Source organism: Oenanthe melanoleuca, chromosome Z (assembly GCF_029582105.1).
Source record: "Oenanthe melanoleuca isolate GR-GAL-2019-014 chromosome Z, OMel1.0, whole genome shotgun sequence".
In the NCBI taxonomy this organism is placed as follows: domain Eukaryota; kingdom Metazoa; phylum Chordata; class Aves; order Passeriformes; family Muscicapidae; genus Oenanthe; species Oenanthe melanoleuca.
In genome coordinates, this window is record NC_079362.1 from 53781868 (window position 1) to 53804873 (window position 23006).

The 23006-nt window shown below is 33.7% G+C and overlaps 1 protein-coding gene across 2 annotated transcripts in view; it reads right to left on the minus strand.

Annotated features, from left to right (window-relative positions):
- Nucleotides 1-23006, minus strand: part of AP3B1 (adaptor related protein complex 3 subunit beta 1) — a 153990-nt gene that overhangs the window by 60369 nt on the left and 70615 nt on the right. Inside the window, exons 14-20 of one of the 2 annotated variants that reach the window (XM_056514721.1) lie at nucleotides 22432-22541; nucleotides 13703-13879; nucleotides 8372-8558; nucleotides 7305-7435; nucleotides 5056-5167; nucleotides 3556-3712; nucleotides 727-910 (exon numbers count right to left, since the gene is read on the minus strand). In XM_056514721.1, the coding sequence (XP_056370696.1) occupies nucleotides 727-910; nucleotides 3556-3712; nucleotides 5056-5167; nucleotides 7305-7435; nucleotides 8372-8558; nucleotides 13703-13879; nucleotides 22432-22541 (1058 nt within the window). The remainder of the gene's footprint in view (nucleotides 1-726; nucleotides 911-3555; nucleotides 3713-5055; nucleotides 5168-7304; nucleotides 7436-8371; nucleotides 8559-13702; nucleotides 13880-22431; nucleotides 22542-23006) is intronic. The other variant, XM_056514722.1, reaches the window with a different exon arrangement.

Sequence of the window (23006 nt, forward strand, 5' to 3'; positions counted from 1 at the left end):
GTATTTTAAAGCTTGATATTTCATACCTGTTTTAAGAAAGCTAACAGAATTTTTAAGTAACAGAATTCTTTATTCCTATCAAACAGACAAGTAAAAGTTGATTACGAATATTAATACTACTAATTTACATATACATCTCAGTTATAGATTCATTAACAGCACTATTCTTGATTTTAACAGAAAATTCTAAAACTAAGCTAAAAGTTCCATTAGAACAGCCATTAGAACATCTTCAAACACTTAGAAGCAATGTACTAAGATTTAGTTCTTTGTTTTCTTTCCTCTCAGACCCAGGTACCATAGCTATACTTCAAGATTCCATTTTAACAAAAAAAAATCAACATCCATGTACCCAAAAATTTAATTAGAAAACAATTAATTTGATTATGAAAGAATAATATACTATTAGAAAAAATATTACATTCTGTGTATAAAAAATAATTAAATTCTATTATTCTTCTTCAACTACATGCAGTAAAAATGATATTAAATTCTAAACTGAAATAGGGTTTTTTGTTACAAAAACACTCTTACTTGCTTAAACTATCAAACTACTTTTTGGACTGGTCTCTCTATGAAAAGTAAAAAAAAAAATTCATAAATTCTGGATTGTTTTAGTTATACATAAAACTACTACTCATCTTCATTCTGACAGAAAGAAATATGGATGTATGGTTAGATGCACATTCTCATATTTTACAGAGGTTTTAAAAAAATGTATTTTACCTTACTAACCTTATTAGAGGTAGCATTTCTACATTTTCCAGATTCAGAGTCACTTTTAGAGTCGGATTCTGACTTGGAGCCTGTAGAACTTTCATCTGATGAGGTGTACTCTGTATCAGAGGAACTGGATGTGCTTCTCTTTTTGGAAATGCCCTCAGCTTTCTTTTTAATATCCTCTGAATCACTACATATTAAAAAAAAATAAATTAAGAGACATGTAAAATCACCAAATCTGCCTAGGCAAAATCCTACATCAGCATTTCAAAGTTTTATTAAATGATTTATTATTATTTCTTCACAATAAAAAACTCAGCTATGAACGAAGTAGTTTATTTAAGGCTGTTCTATTACACTACAAAGTACATCATCACATGTAGTCTAAAACAGTGAAACAGCCAAACAAAATGTGAACATATGAGATATTAAAATGATTATTTGCATGCATCAAGTTTGTGACATTACAAAAGGAAGTGCAGCCACCCTTTTAAATAAAGATGCTTTCATACTATTCATCCTATGACGAATAGAATGTTGTGTATCACCTTTCAGTACAGTAATATTGCATTTTAAAAATCAATGAATTTAGTTTATTCCTTTGTTAATTCTTCAAAATAAATCCACACCATCTAGAAATAAGACCTATAACATCTACAAATAGTTCAACCCTTAGAAGAGTTTATACACAAGGGCTCTTATATTCCTATACCTTTGATCACACTGAATGCCTTACAGCTTCAGACACAGTGTTTGTCACACACTGAAGTTCTGTTCACTCTACCAATGCTGGATTATGTTGGTCTGTGTTAACAGCTACGGAATATTATCTGCCTTGTTCACGTCTAATAATACTTTAAATACCAATTAGAAAATTACCCTTTTGTCTCAGGAGGAGTTACTACCACAGGAAATGAAAATTGTTTTCAAACAGTTATCATGGAGCAGAAAAATTAATATTGCATATAGAAAAAAAAACCCTGTTCTTGGATATGCAAACAACCATTTTATACTTCCAAATCAGGTGTTTCATACACTACCTGATTCAGCTTCCTTCCCAAGACAATAAATTGGTTATTGAAGTGCTTGAAGGGTAACAAGGTCAACAATAATTAAACAAATCTAGACCACTCAACTATTAAGAGTCCCTTTGGACTCATATTAAATTGTTATACATTTTTGCTTAGCTTTAGGAGCAGTACAAAAGAATGTACTATGCTGCATCACTGAGACTGCAGTGCTCTCAGATGAAAAATATACAGAGAAGGAGAAATGAAAATCCAACATGACAGAGATCAAAACATGAGTAAAGTCTTCCCCCTCTCAAGCACTTATTATGACTGAATTGCTTAAATAAAATTTAATCAAAATAATTTAAAATTTAAAATAACATTTAGGCCATGCCTATCCGTGTACTTGAAGCTAAAATTACCTCCCCCAAATTTTAGTCAAAGGCATAAAGCAGTAATTTGAAGCTTGTAAAGCTAAAAATGGAACAGTAGTACACTTCACAAAAACAGTGTAATGTAGCATATCTGACTGTTAAAATTACGGTGAAAAATAGGTACTGAAAATTATGTTTCAGTATGACAACATTTAAACACTTGTTTGAGATCAATTACTTAAACAAAAAATTCACTACCATATACTGTTCAAAGTTTCTTCATGACAACAGAATTATCTGTATTTCATTCACTGCCATTCAACAGTAGCTGTAGTTGCATTAACAAATAAGTTATTGTAAACCCATTATATAAATGAAGTTGTTTTTCAATAATTTATCTTTAGCTTAGCTTTAAAACTAGATTTGAAGATTAAAAATGTTACTTTAGTGCACATCAGCCAGTTTTGATGGGTAATAATTGTTTATCTTACTGCTTAAAATTTCAGATGTTATTCTAATGAAAAGAATTTACTGGTAACTAGCTTTTTAACTTTGCAATGATGAAAAGCCTGTATTAATTTAACCTACAGATTTCATTTGTTCTGAACAGGAAAAACAATATAAATCACTTTTAAAATCATTAAATCCTGACTTAAATTAATAAAGTCATAATTAGGGCATTATGCTGTGTTTGTTATGGAAGTGGCAAGGCGAGCTGCTTTAATTACTGTCTGTAATAAAAGGAGCAGAGTGTGTACTGCGCCCCAATCAGCGCTGTCAGCCACGACTGAGCTGAGCTGCAAACTCATCAAGTGAGCTGGCAGTAGACTACAAAGTAAAGGGCGATTGTGTCTGCAGGGGCCGCTTGCTGACAGCAGTGGAAGAAACAGATTCATACAATCCAAGGTATTAGCCCCAATTACTCAAAATTTTAATGATACTTTAATACACGATAATGCTGTTGATAATAGGCAATCTTAAAAGCGCTAACACTTAAATATCTTATGACCGTTTCCCTTCACAGCCCTTGCCTCTAATATTTGGATCATAATCTTTTTAATATAACATTATTTAGAAAAATCAATTGTCTTAGTTACATAATGGCAAAGTGTTGAAGGACTTAATTTTAGCTCTCAGCAAAATTGCGGCAAAAGGTAATTAAGTGTTTCACACAACTATTTGATCACTTATTCAGCCTCCCAAGGTTACATCAATTTTCAACAAGCCACCCAAGATTTTACTGAAGTCAGAAATTAATTCCAAACATAAGAGTAGTCTGATTAATGAAAATATGAATTAGGTTCATACAATGACTATTACTAGCATACACTGACATCACTCCTTGGCCAATACACGCCCAAAATAGCCTAATTAAAGGCTTGGCAGACTGTTAACAGGAAGAGTGCTTTATAAACTGGCAAAAAATTAAAACCAGACAAACATATACCTACCTTTCATTGACAGCTCTACATGTTTTCTTAGCAGCACTTTCTTTGCTGTCTGATTCACTGTCAGTTGATTCTTCACTGGGAGAGGAACTCCCACTACTCTCATCAGTGCTGCCTTCCTCTTTATCTTCCTTCTCACTTTCACTGTCAGACCCACTCCCTGAAATGAAAACAACCCTTACAATTTTGATCCAAATCTTAAATAATTAGTACTTTAGAAACCCAGTTTTATTTTAAATTAACAATGATTTAGTATTTTAAGATCCAGGTGTAAGCCTTAGAATTATTTACCCTGTGCCAAAAGCAGGTAAGAGAATTACTTTCTCCTTATATTTATAAAATTTTGTTAGTTAAAAACCTGTCCTGTTCAGCCCACAGTATTACACTTTTTAAAATTAGAAATCTGAATAACAAATTAATCACATGTGGATTCTTCAAAGTTACATAACCCTATTAGGAGCTGGAGATGACCTCGAATTTTCTAGTCTTTACATTCGCTCAGCTGCAAAATTATCTTCTCAAACAGTTGCTTAATTAGATAATCTGTTCTTAAATACCCATAGTGACTATGATTGAATCACTGATTTAAACAAATTATTAATACTCTAATTAATCATATAGTTACAAAATACTCAGATACCTGAAGTGAGTGTATGCTTCTATTACTTCAGAAATCATTAACTTCAGTGATACAATTCCTAAACATTTCTGCATATTTCCTCAATTTAGGAACTGGAGGAAGCAGCTCCATGTTTATATTTTAAGATGTGCCTCTTCCATTCAACTGGATGATGATAATTCTTTCAAGTCTCTAATGCTAAACATTTTCTGTGTCTAAGGCCTGGACCTGGGAGAATAATGAACTTTACTACATCTGAAACATACTAATATCTTCTGAAATGGCTGTCTTGGGGAACTGCCTATCTGACAATAAATAGGAGAACAGTTAAAAGAACCTCTGCTTATTGAACTTGCAGCTGTTATCCCCTTCATCAATATCCCCATTATAATAAACAGAAAACATCAAGTAGAACTTCAGAGAAATACTGTAACACAATTTTCTGAATAAATCTCATGGAAGATTACACAATTAAGCAAATCTGGCCATTTATCAGCAAGCAGCACATGCTATCAAAATAATTCTTCACCACCACCAAATTCTGAAAAACAATTAAGACATAAGGTTCCTGACAACAAAGCATCTGGGCACTTCTCCTGCAAACAGCTATGTGCTTTCAGTTTTAACTGGAGTTACAGCTCTCCTTACTCATACTAGACTCCAAGAAGGATAAAAATACCATGGCAGCTTTTTCACCTGGGAAACAAATCAAAGGTTCTTACTTAATCTAGTGAATGCAAAACTACACACACACACACATTACCCCTCCCCCCAATCTACTGAGTTTATACACAGCTCTGGCTTTGTATGCAACTCTTTTTTCTTTTTATGTACCAGACAGGTGCTCAGGCAGTGAAAATACAAATTGCTTTCCAAACACTTACCTGATGAACTGGTACTGGCAGACTCATCTTCCTCCTCTTCTGATTCGGAGTAGAATTTTTCAGTAGGTTTCTCCTTCTTTGGCTTGCCTAGAATTCCAGTCCATTCCTTTGCCTGTAAATAAATTTCAATTTAAGTTTACTTTTGCAACCAGCAATACAAAAATACGCATATAACATACCGAATAAAAGCATTCAGAGTAGTAGTATTAAGCTGTTGCTAAATAAATCATCTAAGCAAGCCAAGGGAAGCCATTAAACTTACTTTATACAATTAGAAACAGAAGTTTGGTACATACCTATAAAAGGTGAGAGATGTCTATTAGGTAGTCCAGAAAAAGATTTAGGAAGGTAGATTAAAAGCATCAGTAATGATAAATAGATTTCTATGCCAAAAGAACCTGAAGTCTGGGAGTTTTATCTCTAGATCCAGCTGACTATGACTAGTATGAAGGTTAAACAGGGCTAGTCACCACCTTTATCATCCCAAGTTTCAAGCAGAAAACAGATGTGGACACTTTAGGTAGCCATACACAAATTATATTTTACTTCCATCGCAATTCTCCAAATAAAAGTAATTTTTTACCACCAAGAGAATGCCAAAATGAAGCAGTATCTTCCCCAAACTTTCTTCTTTCCATATACCGCTATGCTACTAGAGAAGCAGTGTTAAAATTCAGGACAGGAGAAAGGAACAAACTGGAAGACAACTCTATCAACAGTTTCATACAGGTCTGCCTCATTGACTGATCAGATCTGGAACAAGACTTAAGTTTTGAAATAGGCTCTAACAATGACCTGTAAGGCTAAACAACTCTAGAGACTCACTGGCTTCCTCTTAAACATCAAAAGCTCCTAAGACTTAAAAAGCCAATATTCTTTTGGATATAAATGACAATTTGCACATGGATTGCAGCTTAACTCAGCTTTACTCACATATGCTAAGTAGGCACATGAAATATTAGGGAAACCACAAATTTAATGAAAATGAGATACCCTCCAAAGAAGATACCTGCAAAAAAACCCCAGCATGGCTGAAGGATTTTTCCTGTTAGCCTTGAGGTTTAAATAGTTTAATTATTATACTATGTTGTAGATACATGTTATGCCATTTGATCCATTTCCTACAATATTTTTTGGTCTTACGGATCAAAGCACCTTCACACCTTCTTTCATGCCAACCCTATCATTTATAATCCTTTGTTTGAGCTGACTATCTAAAATTCTTCCTGTAAAATCTTTCAGAAGTTTGTACATAAATATCAGTTTTCCTGAAATGTATATAAGAAGGTAGACACATTACAGCGCTAAGGAGAAATGCTTGTTCTACCACATTGGTGCTCACCAGCTTCTCTAAGATCAGATTTATTTTTTGAATTTTCTTGCTCTTTCTGTGTGTAACCTCTCATAAGCAAATTAATTCATGTGTGATTTACTGAGGAAGTTGGCTCATTACCAGGACTGCATGCTCTTCTGTGTATATCTGTTACAATGTTAAGCCTAAACAAGCACCATCAGCACACTATATACCCTCACATGAACATTTCAGCTACTGTTCAACAGCTTTCACTGGCATTCCGGCACAACTCTGGTACCCAACACATAAATCACAATTCTGGTACCAAAACTTTGTCTCAGAGTTTACACTACAGTTACAAAAAGCTATTGCTAGTAGATGACAAGCCTCACGTGTCAACACATGACTAGTGCACTAATAGAGGACATTTTCCTATCATAAACTTTCCTAATACTCTCCAGATTATCTGAAATGTAAACCCACATCTCTTCCAAATTTGACACTTCAAAACATACACAATCTACATAATCTAATCCCCTGCAGCTGCTTTGTGTCGTTTCTATTACCTTTTAAAAATAAAATTTTGCCTTGGATTTTTCCCAAACCAACCTCTTAATTTCTGACTTTGGTAGCCCAGCTACACTCAATTAACATACTGCAGCAGAGTGGAGATAAAAGATATGGAATCAGAAGTGAGATGGAGGTGAAAAAAACCTACTTACTCCACAAATGAAGAAGTAGTGGCCTATAGTTTATCCACTTTTGTCATTGAAAAGAAGCAGCATTAAGCAAGTTTCCAGATACTTGATTTCTAAGGTAAGATAAGCAACAGGGACATTTCCATGCACCAAAGGCTTTCAACACAGCCCACAGATAGTATTTAAATATTTGTGGTGTTGGGCTAATACTCTGTACTGACAAGTGCCTTCAGCAAAGTTAGTTTCAGCTGACGTACCGACTCGGCCACGTCGACGTTTCGGACTGAGGGGTCAGGTGCCACCTCTGGCCAGTCGGACAGCTCCAGGTACCCAGTGGCTCGGCTGTTCAGTGTGTGAGACAAGGTGCCAAGCTGGAAATGATCCCGATCTATTAAAAAAGTGGGGCAAGGGAAGAAATACACAAACACTGTAAGCTCTGCCACAAGAAACAATCTTAATCAGGGCTAAAGGTAATTGCCATTGTATTACCTCAAATGTCATGGAATAAATATAAACTAGGAAGCTCTTCATAGGTCAAAAAACTGATTTCAGTCCATAGATTACAATAATCTCCCCCATAATGGTCAATAAAAAAGCTAATCAGTCAGTGTGTTTAGAGGTGTTGCTCTGAAATGTAGCTTCTCTAAAAATTACTTTACTGTGAATATTAAGAATGACAGCACAGTTAAACAATCCATATACATGTCTTGGCACAAACACATCCAGAATTTTAATAGTTTTTCTTCAAAATGGAGCTCCTTTTAAAGCTTCAAAACTAGACCTAAGTAAGTATGAAAATTAAAATGCAAATTGTCACAGTAAAGGAGTATTTTTAATTTAGATAGCCTGATAACCTTTTAATTTGAGAAGACAGACAATGGATCTTACTTGTAAAACAACAGGTAAAATGCAGAGGGAAAATTATGATTTTGGAGAAACAAATATCTACAGAGATTCAATTTATTTCAGATTGATATAGCATTTGCAATACTCACATTAACAATCTTCTAATAAAGTCCAGATAAAATCCTAGAGCTATTTTCTTAAATTGAAGAATAGTTTTCCTCGAAAGACATACCTTCTGTTACTTAAATAAAATTTATAATTCACATGAACAGAAATGGATCCGTTTGCCAGGGTTTATCATTAGAGAAATGCACTGTGCACCTTGCTTGCTGAAAAGCATGTAAGCAGACTGAGCATCCTTGCATATTAATCTTTCCTATTTGCTAAGTGACACAATTTGTGAGAGTATTTGAAATAGAATAAGCTGCCACATTCCTTTACACAATGAACATTTACCAAATGATTTTGGCAGTTATACCTTTAAAAGGAGACTCAAGCAATGGGGCAGGTTTCTGTGCCAAAAATATTTTTTTGGCATATTTGCTTAAAGCTCCACTCTTCTCATTCGGAACAATAAGCTGCCTAATAAATCTTGTACGGTCTCTGATGTCGTAGCTTTGATCATACTTGCCGAGATTTAATACATACTGGGTAAGCAATTTTGTCTGTGGAAAAAAACAGGACAAGAACAGAATACAAGTTATTTATGATTATTGATAACTCTGGATAAACATATTTAAAGAGGTAATAAAAATGAATGGTTATGTCAAACAAATGTTGCTCCACAGGGAATATGCATTTCTAAAGCTGCAAATGGAATTCTGCAGCCAAAGCACATGTCCTCTTCTGTATTGGGGAGGTGAATGCTGAGTACTGAGAAGCAGCCATGTGCTAGATTATTAAACTGCTGAAGTGGAAAGAAAGGCATCATTAAAAAAATAATCATATATGGCAAACCCGCTGAAGGGTCTACGTGAGGATAATGAATGTGGAAATACAACTAAAAACATGGCACTCAAAACTTAATCGGAAAAATATGCAGGACATCAAAACATCAGAGGGTATTAGGGGGCTGGCAAACTGCTTCTGCTGAGGTGTGTTTTATGAAGAGATACTGTCCCTGGCATAAGCAGTGTCTGCACTCTGACTGCACTCAGTTACTTTATCCTGAATTATGACCCATTAAAGCAGACACATGAATCACTGAACTGGATTACTGCAAATTATTTGCAGTGCATTTAGCTGTTACTTTTTCATAAAAGCAAGCTGCTGATGCCCTCTAAAAACCAGGATAAAAGACTTCTTCCATTTTTTTTCGTGAAGCTTAAAGCCTTCAGTAATATCGGTCATTTATTTACTTATGTAAGAGAGCAACTTATACTATCACAGGTTTTTACAACATAATAAGAGCTTCCTAATTTGATGTTTGAGAATATTAACATGTCTTAAATAATTTTAATTATTCAGATAATTTTTTAGTCTGAGAAAATAATATAAGGAAGGAAGCAGACAAAGAAAATAGAAATAATGTAGTGTAACCAGAATAACAGTGCTGAATAGACTGGAATCCAGTAGATATATTTGAAACATGTATGCTACTTCCTTTATATACAGCCAAACAGGAAAAAGAGCAGAAATGCTATACCACCCTAAGGAAGTAAATTTTGGTACTTTAACTCAGAATGGATGCATAACACAGGGTTAAAAATGTATCATCATGAGAGATTTATTTGCTTTATACAAAGAAACAACCTTGCATATACATATTGTTTATCATGCTATTACTATGACAATAACACAGTTTCAATCAATGAGCAGAAAAATATGTCCAAAAATCAGTGCATTTTTGTAAACACCATTTGCTAAAAGAATTTCAGATTAATAATTTCCAACTTGAGAATGCAAGTTGAAGCCTTTTTCTGAATAAAATAAAGACGCTTTTTCAGAATATTGATTTAACTCCTGCCAGTAAGATACACCGTAAAGAGAAAATGGTTTTAATTCAAACCCCATCAATGCAACATATGGAAGTATTTCAAAAATTAGCTATGGCACCAAAGATTGGAAGAAATTAGTCATTATGTGTTAGAATAATATAACAGCATAGTTTAAAAAACTGTCAATTAAATATTTTTTGTTTATTTTTTCTCTCTGATACACATGAATGGCTCTGTGAAAAGATATTTTTTATCCTTGAGGTACTATCTTAGTTCTGGAAAAGGCAAAACTTTCCCATATGTATTTCACAGTTTATTGGCAGCTAATTCTGTATGAGGGTATAAAATTTTAAACAACTGCATCAGACTGAGCCTACATAATCTGCACTCATGCAGGACTTACACTGTTCAATCTAAATGGAATTGGAAGGGAGGGTTCCCAGGTAGCATGAATTAAACTAAATGAGGGACACCTCCTGCAGCCTTTGCCATCACTTCTCCACTGTAAAACAAGACAAGACTCCTTGCTGTCATGACAGGAAGCTCAGGAGAATGGATCATAAAACACAATGATCTTAACTGTGAATTGCTACAGGGATGGGAAAAGTTGAAGGCCCTGTCACAGCGGGCATTTTTTCAGTGAGTGTTGATGGGATTACATAAAGACAAATTAGACAGATAAAGAGTTGATCCTGAAAGACTGCATTTCCTTTCATGGGATCATTTACACTACAGTTTTCATGGAAACAGCAAGGAAACCTTTTTTTTTAAATTTTTTCTTATGGTAAAACAATAAAACAAGTGGAAGACCTTTTCTACATGGAGGTAACTAATAGAAGCAGTTATTTTTAATAAAAAACCCAAAAAAACAAAAAAAAATCCAACCAACCAAACCAAAAATACCCAAAAAACAAAACAAAAAAACTAACAAATGCATGTTAAGTTTTCCAACAAAGGAGTTTTCCAAAGAAGCTGAAAATAATTTCAGCAAGCACACTGATTTGGTGAAACATGATAGCTTGTGCATACTATGACGGCTTCATAGAATAGTGACAAAGAACTCTGATCTGTGAATTAATACATTTATTATCATATGTCAGTATTTCCTGATATCTGGACATGCACATTATACAGGGATAATATAATTTCTTTAATCCCCATACATTATTTTTTGCACAATTTGTTTTGGCTAGAAGGGTTAGGCTTAAGTATTTCTAGAATCCAATCATCCTCCAGCAACATTTCTGGAATTTTCTAATGATGATAGCTGGATTCAAGGATTTAATGCCTATCCTATATTAGCAGCAATTAATTTTTTGGCAGATCCCCACTTGAAAATTTTACAATACAAGTTTTACCAACAGATAAGGCTTTACAATGAGAGAGAAACAGTTATCCATCCACTCTTAGATATCATTAGCTTTCAGTAACTCCATTCTTTAGACACACAGGATAAGGCTATTGTGCTAAACCACGATTGACATATCTATTTACACCCTACAACTACTTGGGACTTTTTCTGGTGGGAGTCCTACTATATTAGACAACAGAAACCCATCAAAATCTCTTTATTCTTTCTGCTATATGCAAGAAACATCTTAGGCAACTATATGACATATTTTTCTTATATGAGCTCCATTTAGACAGCTATCTAGCACACTCAAGGTCTTACGATCCTAAGTGTTGAAAAAACAAAACAAGTTTACCAAATAATACAGACAACCAGAAGGAAGCCTGCTTTTATTACATACCTATCCTGATATAACTGAACTTGAAACTTCCTTGATTATAAGAAAGTCTTTGAAAGTTTACGAGGTGATTTCAGGATTTAAAGTATACTTCAAATTTTTATAACAAATCCTGAATGTTAAAAATCATTCCTGTGAATGTGCTTCACTAAATATTTCACCATACACTTAGGAAACTACAAGCAAATAAAATAAAATAAAAAATTAGACAAAGCAAATAAAACAAGCAAGTCTTATTTCCTCCAGAACTTTTTGATTTTCTCCAAACAAGCCTTGACAGATGAGTTCAACCTGCCTTTCCTTCATCTGGTAAAAGAGCTCTTTTCATCTATTTGGTCAGTATTGAGTGTCTCTTTGTCATTCTACCACCACTTTTCAATAAAGTGAAATTTTATCTTTGAGGTTTTCACAGCTCCATTAACTTTGGATGAAATTGATGATTCAACATCAAATTTTAAAAATGAAATTGAAAAATGGCTGGACTTTCTAGGAACTGAAGTAATTCCAGGAAGCAATTTTAATAATGAATGAGTAAAGAAGAGTTACTCCTGGAAATAATCATGTAGATATGGGAAGAGGGTTGCCAGCCTCTAATGGGAAACCCACGGTATTCTAGTTTGAAAGGAACTTTAAATCAAGCCAAGTCACTAAACCTACACTGTTAGAAATTTTATGTGAACACCTTGACCACTTGAGATAATTACTTATTTTTCCACAACCTTAAACTACAAGAGGAAAACACCCTTTGAAGAAATTCATAATTTAGTAGGCATCTCAGGAGACAGTTTCTTCTGCTTGATCATCATTACCATGTTTGAATAAAGGGTTATCCAGCACTGACCAATGATGATTTAAAATGTATTAAGGTGTGAAATACGAAAAAATGCATCACAGAAATAATCATTTCCTTGTATGCAATGGATTTTTGACCAAATTCAGCGCAAAATTACAAAAACTATATGGAAAATTAGTAAATATAATGGGCTAAAAGAAGACAGTTTAGACAGTAAAACCAAATCTTTCCTTATCTCAGTCAGCATTTACTTTAAGAGCACTGCCAGAGACAAGTCACCTTTATTACTGCCCCATTTTAGACTGTGTAAGTAAAGCATTCACTCCTATCTGAATGCATGACAAGGCAGCTCATCTCCCACATGCCCTACAAAAAAAGTCTAAGACAGATCACATCTGTAGTTGCATATAACTGTCAAGGAACAAGAAGACATCACAGTTGCAGAGGTGCAAGATCTTCTGCTCTGCAAACTGTTGTAAAACAAAGAGGTCTAGGAGCCAGGAAAGTCTATATATCAGACAATGTATTTCTTCTACATTTGGTGAAAAAAATCTTTGATTTTATAATCTTTTACACCAATAATTGGAATTACAGTGAAAAATTAGTGTCAAAATGCTACATTCCATAGTCAGTATGGGGTTCACAGCGCTATCACTTAGAAGAGTGAGGCACTCTCATAGCTATTGCTTTCAGCTGCTTGGAGATCTAAGTTCACCTCTTTGTGTTATCTGGCATTTTTAGATTTTTTTTACTACTAGAGATATTAAACTCACCCCTCCCCAAGATTAAAGGAAATAGGAAAAACTAAAATCAATCCAGTCAACCAATTAAACAAAACACAAAAAGGGAAAGCAGTTACAATGTTGAAAACAAGTACTGATGGAAAGACAAAGGCCTATTACTGGCATCTCCTTTTATATCCTGAACAAAAAAGTGAGCAGCTTCTTGTTCAAAAATGACAGTATTTTCTTGAAAGTTTTGGGTTTGGTTTGAGAAAACATTAAATCACATCAGCAAAATCTCCCACCTGGTATTACTAACACAATTTACAGTTCTCTATTTATGTGAAGTAAAAATTTCACAATTTCCCAAAGACAGATACAAAAAAGAGTTTATCTCACCACAGCATTCACACTCATGATCCAGCACACACTGAAAGACTCAATGGTTAGATTTAATCTGTTAGATTTTTTGAAAACATATGTTCAGCTTTTCTTCATAGAATAATATGGACTAGGTTTGTTTACTTACATAGAAGAAGTCATTACCAATTTATATAGACTGTACAATACCTGCCATGACTCTAAATACAATACTGAGTTTAGGCTTACCTGCTTTGAATTTGTTAAATAGAGTTTTGCACCCAAATTTAAGATCTGCAACTTTACAAGGTCATCTTCATTTGTGAAGTTCTTGGCTGTCTTTCTCAGAACATCGGGCGCTATCTTTGGAACCCGTTCACAGTACTCGCCAATGAGCCAGAGAATGCTGGCTCTGGCTACTGGAACCTGAGAAAACATTGAGCACTCTAAGTTAACAGAGTCGCAAAGACTACTTGCATATTTGTATGTGTCTGTGTGCATTAACAAGTTAAACAAAACACTATTTAAAGACAATTGCCATGCAAGAAATGCAGCATGAAATTAAATACAGCCACGGTGGTAGACTGAACATTCATACAAATGTACTGATTCTGACCCAAAACTCATGCATTACAGGTTGATGATACAGAGACACTCAGAAGTGACATGCTGATGTTCACAGTACAAGCTGATGAGATCCAGGAACACAGTCCAAGCCTTCAAGATGTGGTTGTGAATTCCTGCCACTAGCTTGTGGTAAACACCATGTTGAAACAAAATAGAGCTTTTTATTTTTAACTACATTCATACAGAAATGGTTTCCAACAATACAGCTTTCTCAATTCCTGCCTATCTAGTTTAGAAGTATTTGGATTTCTTTAGGATTATTTCTAGCTTTTCTTTATTTTTATTCAGAATTTTATGACAATAAGATTTGTATTTTTGCAAATGTCCAAGACCAACTGAACGTAGAATATTGGTGAGACAAAAGCTCAAAACTGCAATTCAAAATTTCTGAAAGGGATCTACCATCTTAACTGAAACACTTTGACCAAAAAGTTCACACAGGTCTTAGGAGTTTGAAGCTACCAACAGTATCACTGAAATAACTGGCAGTAGCAGCTTTTACATGAACTCCCAGACTATGATGCTGAGTTCAGAAGCACAGCAATGTCAAAAACAGAGGAAGGTAAAATGGATAAGCACAGAAGGAAACAGAAACTCATGCTCCATGCAGTTTAGAAGTAGCTAAGATTTAAATGAACATTTTACTCCTGTAATATGTGAGCTACCCTACATTATCTGGTGGTCAAGTTAAAAATTTTATTTACATACATGCCTTGAAAACATTTTTCTCCTTTCTTGAGCAGAAGGAAGAAAGAATGCAATGAGAAATTTCAGGAGTATGTCTTGTATAGTGTCTACAGACTGTGGTGCTCTAATATTCTGTACAAACTCTTGTTCAACAAATGTTGAAATGTCAGGGGAATAGCCTAACTGTTCTACTCTATCAGAAAACTGCCTATAATTTAGAAAAAAAGAGAAGTTTTCACTGTAATTTCAGCTAATTTTATTACCTTCTCTGAAATTATGAAAAACACTCATACTAACATTTTTCACTAGTCATTACACTACACAGTAATCTTTATTAATAACCTTACACTAATGGCAGGGTGAGTTTTGCCGTAGGTAAGATTCACAGGGTACACATGATTTAGAATGCTTTAGAAATGCAGCATTGTGATTCTTAAAGCATTTATTCTTACTAACTTTCATATATACTTCAATTACTTTTCCAGCATGTCTGTTATTAATATATGAATACCATATATGAGTACCTATTTCTCAGAATTACAATGGGAACCAACTATAAAGTATCTTATTCAGTAATCTTGTACCATTTTAAAGTACTACTTATGAAAGTATATTCTAATAGGGTAAAATGGCTTACTAAGCTTACTTTGGAAAAACTGATCATATTCACAAGAATTTTTAATGATTAAACATGGTCCGAAAAGTTTGGAAACAACTCTGAATAAAGCCAACTTGATAATATTTGCCTCTGGACTTGACATGGTTGCAAATATATTTGACAAAAAAAAATATAACCAGGCATGTCATGGGGAAAACAGAGGACTGCCTCAATTGAAAGAAAAAGCAAATCACGGGTAAACAGAACGCAAACTTCAACAATAACAATAAAAAGTCCTGTAAGAGATAAAGGCCAATTCTGATTATGGGGAAGAAATTTAATATACAGGCAACATAATATTTTGTGAGTGGTATAACACAGCGATTTAAGATACATAGATATATGTAAATAATGATCAAGATACAGATGAGTTAATTTTTGTGAGTTGACAAAAAAATTAAGTATCCTTGGAATTTACAGTATGAGAGAGATGAAAAAGCTACTGAACAACTGCTATGTATAAAAACTTTAAAAGCAGTCAGAGTATGTTCGTCTGCAAAATGGTAAGACTGATGCCATTACTGTACACTGATTTCAAAAGGGAAAGAGGTTATTTCTAATGTTCCAAAGGTTACACTGCATTAAGACCTCACACCCAATCCATTATTTTAAATTGGGCTAAAGAATAGTAATTGAGTGGTACATTAGATTTTCCAGTATTGGAGCAGTTCAAGTTGCCTACTGTACAGATAGATACCTCTAAATAAGAATATATAGGCAACTTCAGATTTCAGTTATGCTAGATTTATTTTTCTAAAATACTTCATTACAGACTTGTTAAAATACTAAAATTCTCAAGAGATCACCAAGTACCATAGTTTGAGTAGCAGCCTATCAGAAACATTCACCTTGTTGTCTGTTTATAAAGCAAGAATAGCTCACAGAGCTATTAATAATTAATAATGATATGCAAATATCATTATTGTACTTTTCCTAGTCAAGCATGGGACTACACTTTAAAACCACAACAAAATATATTTAAATATATTTAAATAGTGCGCATTTGAAAACAGTGTTTTAGTCTTCAAGTTTTTTTCCCAGTTTGTGAAAGAAGATTATTAGAGTAATAAACTAGTTTTACAATGCTAAGTAATTAGACTAAACAAAGCCTCATTTGAAAAACAGTGACAATGGAAGACAGAAATTTCTTCTGATATTCTGCTTTTTAACCAGGTGGTTAGGTTACTATGTAAATACTGCAAATATATTAAACAATTTGTGGCAATTTTGTGCCACAAGAATCAATACCAATTACAGACTTTTTGAATCAAACCCTGAGCAGAAGCCATTTTAATGAAAAGTGTATGTCGAACTGATGAACCCAATGTTTCTGTGTCACTGGATTCATTTGGGGTCAAAATCACACAATATTTTCAGACTTCTTTTTCCCTGTTTAAGTCTTGCAGTTCTCTACCATGTAATATCAAGTGCATGATCCTGCAGCTGTTGTTTCCAGGGCACTCAAAACAGCAAACAAGAAATGAAGCCCCTTCTAGACCTTCACTGCCTTTTCCAGTACAGCTTAAGTAGGGACCTTGAATTGACAAAAATGCAGGAAATAATACTTCCATTATTCAGCCCTGCTCTGCATTATCCTCAAAGGTAAACAGGACTGTAAATTACTTTCCCTGATGTTTTATTCCATATGGCCCGAGCAAGTGGTTAAGTGCACTTTTTAAGCCTTTAGTACCAGGAGGCAGTTTCTATTGCCATTTCAACCCATTACCTGTCTCAAGGAAAATAAATAAATAGTTAAAAAAGAAAAATGAAAAACCAGCCAGACACTCCCCTCAAAACAAAACTCTGGTTATTCATGGCAATTAGAGAAAGATATAAAGACTTGAGAGATTGCTTTAAGTAGCACAATTGAAAAATTACTGAAAAGTAGTTCAGCTCTTAATATATCCACACAAAACACAAGGATAAACTACAACTTAAAATCACCAGTTCTGATTATTCACCTCTGTCACTAAATAAGAGATACTCAAATTGCAAATGAGGTGTCATTTTCTGTATCCAGAAGAAAATTTGCATAGCTAGCAATTTTTAAAAATTTTACTTTGAATTAGAAATGCAAAGAGGGATGAAATTGATTTGAATTGTCAGCAAGACAGCAAAAAGAAAAGGTACACAGGAAAGAACTGGAGAAAAAGAGAAGTATTCATTTTTTGTTTTCAAATGGTAGACCTTCAATGACTCCTCTACTTTTTGAACCTCTACATATAAAGTTCCTTTAAAACAAAAATTTTACTGGTAACTGCACCTCTCATACAGTGTACCAATTTTTTAAAAATTGTTTTGTCATCAAATTATGAGAATTGTTCATTAAATCATTACTAATACAAAGGTTTAAAAATGCCTTATTAAAGTGTATACTAAGTAAAATAACATGGCTAGAATCTGAAGATTGCAGAACTGAAATACATACAAAGATACGGATGTCATAGTTTGTGATAGCTTCCCAATGCTGTAAGAAAGAATAACTAAATTAAAGAAAGCAAGCTGACTGTTCTGTGAAGCCAGATCAGAAACATAGCTACACGCAGTGTTTATGTAAGACTAGGAAGTCAAGTTTATCAGTGGATGAATGGACAGAGCAGTGTTAAAAACTATGAATCCACTAGTCTTGCAATAAGAATCCCAATTCAAAACAGTAAATAATAAGACTTAATTGTGTCCATTAGCAACATGATTTTCCTCACATACTAAGCTCTTTGAAATTACATGCCACCATCTTATTTTTGCTCTACATTTGCAACGCCTAATCCCATCAAGAAGTATTCCTCCTCATCTCTGAATCAGAAAACCATTCAAACTTGTTTCCTATTCTTGCTCATATTCCAGAAGGAACAAGGAATAAGTCTATTTAAAAACAAGAATGTAAGAATTCACCAGCTATCAAAAGAAAAAAAATCTGCCATAGAAAAATCACACCAGAAGTCAAGATTCCCATGACTCAGATAGCAGTCCTTACTGGATACAATGTACCATAATAAATTATTTTTATAAAATCAGAAAGGCAGAAACAAATTTGGAGAATATTGGCCTTGGAACATTAAGAACAGGACACAAAAAATTTTCTACACATACTGATGAACTCCAAGGTATTTCTAAGGAAAAACATGGAATCATGAATGTTTTCAGAAAGAGTTGTTAAGTCGGTATTCTGCAGAAGTCAAAAGGCAGGCAACACCAGAAAAACGAGATTAAAAAATACAAAACAAGCAATACCACTACATCATTGTGTAAGATTTCTCCAGCATATCTGACTACTGTGTACACTTCTGGTCACCCCACTTTAAAACCTACACATCAGGAAAAGGCAAAAAGAAGAGAGAATAGCTGATCAGAGACACAGAATATGAGGAGAAATTACAATTTTTAGATTAGTAAGCATGATGATGTGGACAGTAAACAGAAGCTTCGAGTAATCAGATAAGAAGATATATACTGGAGGTGCACCACAATGAATTTCTCTCATCTTTAAAACCCTTTCCCTAAAGATCCGATTTTGTTGCCACTGGAGTTGAAACTCATAAGACAGGTTTTGAATTTACCACTCTTTAAATGGCTCTTTCCCATAGGTGTAGTTTTTAAACTTCTGTCACTCTAAAAGCTGTACACACAAAACTAATTAAGCCTATCTCAGAGTACATACCTAACAAATGAGCACTACTACAATTTCTGGCCCACAGCTTAGCAAATCAATCAATTGTAAAGCATGACAACGTTATTAACACATTGGCACCTAAATGGAAATGTTCTTCTGATTCTTAAAAATGGAAGTTTAAAGAGATCCAATTATTCTCTTGTTTAATGTCTTCAGGCTATCATCAGACATGTATTTCTCCATTACAGCTTTTGAAGGGTGTGAGGAAAGAAGCTGGAACACAGCTAGATCAAGCTGTACTATGTACAGATCTAAGTTCTCAGCAAGTATCACACACGAAATAGATCTCACAGATATTTCCCTAGGCACATCTAGGATACAAGTTTAAGGTACAAATGAAAACACTCAACAGTAAATGAACAAAAATAACTACTATTTTCAGAAATGTAAGAAATATTCAGTCAAAGGATAAACTGAAACAGACCTAGTCTTCATCCTAATTTAGAGTCAGTGATCTACAGGAGCTCAGTATTTTTTAAGTGAACTTCCTAATATTTCTTATAGTTGGTCCAACTATTTTTTTATATATGATCTTAATATTTAGCTTCTTCTTATTTAGCTTTTTATTTATTTTACAAGGCAAAATTGTTATCTTCTAAGTATTCTATATCCTGCCCCTTTTGAAATGGCTTCTGTGGATGAAGAAGAAAAAAACAAGAACAGGTAAATTTCAGTTAAATAAATGACATGAAATAAGCATTGCTGTGAAAGATTTTTAGACACCTCAACATCACCAATCATAACCTCAGGCTATCACAAGTGAAATCTGTAATAATATCAATGAGGAAAAAATCAGGCACAAACCCCAAAATCTATTCCATTAAACTTCCACTAATTTTGATTATTTTAATGGCTGTTTGCCATTGACTTAAACTAAATAATGACAGAACAATCAAAAAGTTTCTGGTTTCCTTAAGGGCTTTTTGATTTAATAGCATTAAATTCTATTAAGAACTTCCTCTTAATGCATTCATCTGTGTAATACATAGTACTAAATTAATTTCAACTCTAAAAAGCAACAAAAAATTTCTTTGTTCACATTCCCCCACCCTTCCATTTCAAGTCCATTCAAGCTGGCATTTGGCTGCTTCTCCTACATCCAAATGCAAGAATCTTTTAAAAACAGTCATATGCTCCTGTAGAGGGCTATAGGGTAGGTCTTCTGTGTTTCAATTCTAATACTTCACAACAACAGAGAGGCCAAGAAAAAAAAAAAAAAAGAACAACCAAAATGGCAAAAAGCCCTGTATAAACCATGTACACGTGTGTACATATGTAAGCATGGATACTGTTTGTCAGCATAATAATGGTCAGGAATCCTTGCTCTGTCTCTGTCTTATTGCAGATAAAACCCAAGGCAATTGCATTATGTCAACTCACAACCGCTTTTGCCATAGTAAGACCAGTATCTGAAGTTAAGTGCAGATGTCAGGAACTCCAGTAATACTATATTAAGTATTGACATCTCAAACTAACATCCCCAGTAATTAAATACTCATTCTGAAATATATATACTAATCCTTTACAGAAGTAAAGGTTGAGGATTTGGACTAGATGATATTTACAGATCCTTCCTAACCCAAATCATTCTGTGAAGGAATAGATTCATTTTCAGACATAGTATGGGCAGCCAGAAAAATGATACAGCATTCAAATTATAAATATGAACTTCTTCAAATTGTATTCTATAATTCAAAGCCTAGAGCATACCAAGGAAGGCATGTATCTTGAAGTTGTCATTAAAAAATGTCATGGAAAGATGTAAAACAATCATCGTGGAGAACTTACAGCTGTTTGTTGCTGTAGGTTCTTGACTACATTACTGTTGTTGTTTGTAGGTTCATGACTACCTTATTGTAATTCTTGACCCACCAATCCTCTGTTCTTATATAAAAGCCATGATTCAGAATGAGATTTGGATTTTTACTTTATTCCAATGACTGTTCTATCCCACAGACTGTTTTCCCACTGCTTAACATTTTCTGATATTCTGTACAACTTCATATTGGTAAACTTTGGAATGTTAAAGTAGTTTAAGTAGAGTATGTCTTCTCTGCATCCCCCTTATTTGACTAAAAAAAGGATTTTCTTTTCCACAAAACTTAGAGCATTTACTTGAAAGTATTAATTGTATAAAACACCTACAAAACTCTTCTAAGTTTTAAATGGAATATTTAGAAAAGTACCTATTTATTCTGGTAAAGTACGTGAAAATAAGATGCCAAATTCATATGGTTAAGGGCCAGAGCATTACTTTTGAGATTGTAATAATCCATTAAAACAAATTTTCTGAAAATACAGGTGATTATTATACACAAAGTACTACTTATTTTGATATGCAATAAGCAACAGTATTTTATTTTGATATGAGCAATTCAGCAGAATTCATTTTCTCTATATGAGTTACAAAGTGATCATCAGCTCTTAGCAGCCAAAGATTTATTTAATCTTTCAGTAAGCATGAACTAAGAATACCATGTTTTCTTTTTCTCTTAATACCCCAAACCTTGCTGAACTCAAACACAGAGAAATGAACATTCACTGATTTAGAAACTGCTCCATTAACAAAAAATGTGTAATTTTATGAAATTAAACAGTTCTATTTATCATCTCTACAGAAAAATAACTGTTGACAGGTCAAAATCTGACACCTTGGGTTTAGGATATAATAGATAGCTACTGGACGTCACCCCTTTACTCCAATTTAGGACAGATCACTAAATATTTTATCAATTACTGGGCCTGTGTGGAGAATTTGGCAACTAAGTATTTGCATACCTAAAGGTCAATTAAATCTAAAGACAGATAATAGGGAATAATTCAAATTTTAATGTTAAATGCCACAGAATCTCAAATACCTAGAAGATAAAAGTGCAGCTTCAAGACACTGCAATGCACTCATAGCAGCATGTCTGATACCATGGAAAGGTTAGGTAATTTGGGGAAAAAGGTTTAAAATGAAACTTTCAAACTCCACTCCAGATCACGAAGACAACTGGGTAATAATCCCTAAGTTAACTGTTTATTTTCATTTCAAGTTACCCACTCCACATTCTAAACCTGCTATTATTCATCTGGGAGTAACAGGACTAGCAACACCTAACATTTCCAGGGACCACTTTAAAAATAGCTTGCCAGACCTAAGGCACAAATTGGAGCCATCTGATAGCTATTTTCTTTCCATTAAGATCATGAAAAATTAAATGCAAGTTAAAAAAACCCTTTTTTTTGTATTTCTTTAATATACCTACTCCCATTTACAACACAAATTCGAAGGAAATAAAAATCTCATTATCAGTTGACAAGGCAAATAAAAGAGTGTGAACAAATACTCACTGTAATGTTATCCAAGAGTTTGGCCATATGCTTAATAATTTCACCATGGTGTGCTGGCTGGGTTTGCAGCAGTTTCTTAATGACAACAACACTTTCAGCAACTACGATTTCTGTTTTAGACAAAACAAATTATTAATTTTAAAAGCATTTATGGAGAAGAAAAAGCCATAAATAATTGATTGTAAAAGATGCAAAAGCTTTCAAAATATGCTTTGCAGAACTGAATTATATTAATTTGGAAAGAAGTAATTCATTCTAGTAAGTAATGTAAGTTTAGCTTCCTGAATCAAGCAACCAGCAAAAGGGGACACAAACATTCTAAATGTAAAAATCCCAACCTAGTACATACTTGTATGAAACCTCTTTTCAGTGAAGCTGCAATTTGTATTTTTTTTCTATAAAACTGAGGAATAATGTAAAAAAAATTCTGATTTTCATTAAAAATATGCATATTCAAAAGCAATTTGCAGTCTGCAATGAGAATAAAAATGCCTGCATTAAAAGTAACAGCTCATTTATACACCAGAGAAATATCTAGAGGTCTCCTTTGCATTTTTTTCTAAATGCAAAGAATG